This window comes from Capronia epimyces (assembly GCF_000585565.1).
Source record: "Capronia epimyces CBS 606.96 chromosome Unknown aczIQ-supercont1.2, whole genome shotgun sequence".
In the NCBI taxonomy this organism is placed as follows: Eukaryota; Fungi; Ascomycota; class Eurotiomycetes; order Chaetothyriales; family Herpotrichiellaceae; genus Capronia; species Capronia epimyces.
In genome coordinates, this window is record NW_006912905.1 from 1876720 (window position 1) to 1880057 (window position 3338).

Sequence of the window (3338 nt, forward strand, 5' to 3'; positions counted from 1 at the left end):
TTCAGCTGGATGTAGATGTGATACTTAGGCTTTGCCGTTTCCCGATATCGGTGTCGATACCGCAATATGATTGTAAGTCAATGCCTTGGAAGCTGAACTGTATATTGTAGGAGTGCTTCCTCATGCCCTGGGACCGAGACCGAGACAACCACGCCATGTCACCACATCTCTCACGAAGGCTTGATGGAGGTCTTTCATGGTGTCAAGCAGTATCCGGCTTTGAAAGATGTCGATTTATCGTTCGTGACACAGGTTGGCGATGTGGTCATGCACACACAACCCACAGCTTCTCCTTCTCCATCTCCCGAGCTCCTCAGCTGTCGTACTCATCAATTGTCGTGTACCCGAGAAATCCGTCTCCCGATTTCCACACTTGACCGTTCGAAAATACTTGTGTATAGCACACTGGCGTTTCTGCCGACGATGCCGCATCGGAGAAGGAGACGTTCGCAGCCCATTCAGTGGCGGCTGAATTGAGGCTGGGCAGGTGTGCTCCTGTTCCCTGTTCGGTTCGGTTGGATTCGGGGCTCACACATCTCTGTGGCACTGTTGGGTCCCGGGAGGTTCCGTCGTGTGACCTGTGATGTGTGATGTGTGAGGTACCACTAGTGCTCTGTCCTCTACAGGATATGGGCTCTCTGTTCTGCCAATGCAATATCAGCTATGTCAGCAAGCATGCATGATGCATGATGAGGGGAGGTGCATGATGATGGTGACGGTGATAGTGATGATCAGGATAAAGATGTGGATGTTACTAGCTAGGGTTAGGGTTAGGATTACACTCTAGCAGTTCGGGGAAGAACATGGAAGGGGAAGGGGAAGGGTTGACCCCTGAGCTCATCGAGCCTTATCTTGTACAATACCTTAGCGCTTACACCTGCAGGATACAATATTCAGTGGCGACGACGACCTATTGCCGGACACCTGGCAGTCCCTTTCCCTTTCCCTTGGTGGTGGCAGGGCATCCCATGCTCTATGATTGTCTACCGTCGACCAATGCTCTATGACTTCCAACTGTCTAGCTGTGAGTTGTCTTGCTCACGGAGACTCGACCGACTCCGACTCCACAACACCACAATACAATCAGTATGTATCTGCATTTGTGAATCAGTCAATCACCCTCGGTCTGGGGGAAAAGGCCGTGATAGTGATACTGTATGTTTATCTCAATCTCATCAGGCCAGACTTGCTCGTGCTTTGATGAGCCCTCCATCTTCTATAGAGACCCGCGGCACCTGCCTCCTGCCTCCAAGACCAAAGACAAAGACAGCATCTGTGGTCGGGTCAGGTCTACCAAGGCCAGCATCATCTACCGTCTATAGTCTCTCAGTTATCTGTCTTCTTTTATCCACGAAGCACAAGCACACAACACCTGTCATCTCCCACAACGTACAACAACTCTTCCACTCTTCTGTTGTCTTGGCCTCGCCGTCATGATCAACCTCTACTACCACGTCCTCACCGCCTTCTTCGTCTACGGATTTCTTTTCTACGGAGAATGGCTGCTCCAACCCGTCCTGGACAAGAGAGAACCACCGTTGCTCAAGCACAAGGTACCTCTGCTGGGCGACTTCATTGGCTTGGTTCGAAAAGGACCGGAATACTATACCGCCGTAGCACGGAAGACTCGACCGGCCTGTTTTACCCTTGACATCTTCGGCACACGCACCTATACGGTCAACACGTCTCAAATCATCCACAGCATCCAACGGAACGCAAAAACCCTCTCGTTCGCGCCCCTGATCCCCTACATGGCCGAGCGGATTGCCGGTCTGCGGTCCGAGCTGTGGAAAACATGGTTCGCAGACAGCGGACGCTACAACGAAGGAATGGGCGCCGAACATGCCCGGTTGATTCACCACACCTTGTATCCGCCCGAAGGGACTCGTCAGATGAACCACGATGTGCTCGCCGAGCTCAAGCCACTCATGGACGACATCGGTTCCTGGGAGCCGACCTTGGGCATACACAAATGGGTAGTTCATGTCGACTACAAGGCTGGCAACCCGGGAGCGTCAACACTTGTGACGATGCGTCGCAAGCTGTTCGAGGACCATGGATTCAAAGTCCAAGACATTGCTCAGTTCGAAGCCGGCATGTCGACACCAATCCTGTCCAACACGGCGCCGGCCTTGTTCTGGCTTCTGCGCGAGATCTATTCCCGTCCTCGATTTCTGCGCGCTGTGAGAACCGAGATTGGCCGAGCGGTCGAGCGCAAGGTGCTGGAGGATGGCCAGGTCGTCTTGACCCTCAACGTGCCCCGGCTGAAAAAGGACTGTCCGCTGCTGCTGGGCACTTACCACGAGGTGCTGCGGCAACACGGCATCGGCATGTCGGCCCGACGGGTGATCGAGGACACTATCTGGTCAAGAACACATTAGTGCTCATGCCCTTCGCACCCGTGCACGCCGAGGAGAAGTGATGGGGGAGCAATCGCAAAGACTTTGATGCCGCTCGCTTCGTGAGGACTGATGATGCGTTCAAAGACGAAGACGGGCCTGGTCCCGGTCCCGGTCCCGGTCACGGTCCTAGCGGTCTGCACAAGCCCATCAGTCGGCCGGCCCACTCCTTCCGATCCTTTGGGGGGGAGGGGGGGGCACCTCACTTGTGTCCCGGCCGGCAGATCGCCACCCTCGAGATCCTCTGCATCGCTGCCATGCTCATTGCTCGCTACGACGTCGACCCTGTGCTGGGCCACTGGTCCTACCCCAAGCTGACTTACATCATGTCCGGCATTGCCATGCCGTCGACCGACATTCAGGTCAGGATGAACCCCTTGGTGGAGACGGAGGGCGACTGGAGCTCCGAGATGGGGCCGCATCACCTGAAGTTTGGTCTGGCTTGAAACTGATCATGATGATAAGCACACTTGCATCGCCAGTGGCCCGGACCGTCCGTTTTCTTCGCACTGGCAGTGGGGCACTGCCACTTACGACGGGGAAGGAAGGTTGCACCTCTGATAGCGTTGTGTAGCTGCAGCTGTAGTTGTGGAACAATGGACCTGCCCTGACCTGATGATTCCATAGTAACCAAGGGGACTGGTCCCGGAAGAATAGTGATACCGAGTTCTGAACTTCGTTCTGTCAGCTGGACTGGGGTTGTCTGAGAAGAGTGCTCGCTCGTTGGGCAAGTGCGAGCTGGACTGGTCGCAGTTGCAGTCACGGTCTTGCGCACGACATATGTGACCAGATTCCTGAGTAAGGTAGTGTACACAGGATGCACGATCCACCCACCCATCCCATTTTCCAGGCACGGCACATTCCGTCTATTTTTGTCTCGCCTCGCCTCGTCTCATCGATGCGTCCCAGGCTGGTGCAGGCACAGGAACGGTCGGCGCG

At 54.9% G+C, this 3338-nt stretch overlaps 1 protein-coding gene across 1 annotated transcript; it reads left to right on the plus strand.

Moving 5' to 3' along the window:
- Positions 1 to 1433: 1433 nt before the first annotated feature.
- On the plus strand, positions 1434 to 2845 carry A1O3_02495 (uncharacterized protein; the record flags this gene model as incomplete). The annotated part of the gene is made up of 2 exons (XM_007732635.1): positions 1434 to 2365; positions 2431 to 2845. The coding sequence occupies 2 exons, from the start codon at positions 1434 to 1436 to the stop codon at positions 2843 to 2845; spliced, it is 1347 nt and encodes a 448-aa protein (XP_007730825.1).
- Between the last annotated feature and the right edge of the window lie 493 nt (positions 2846 to 3338).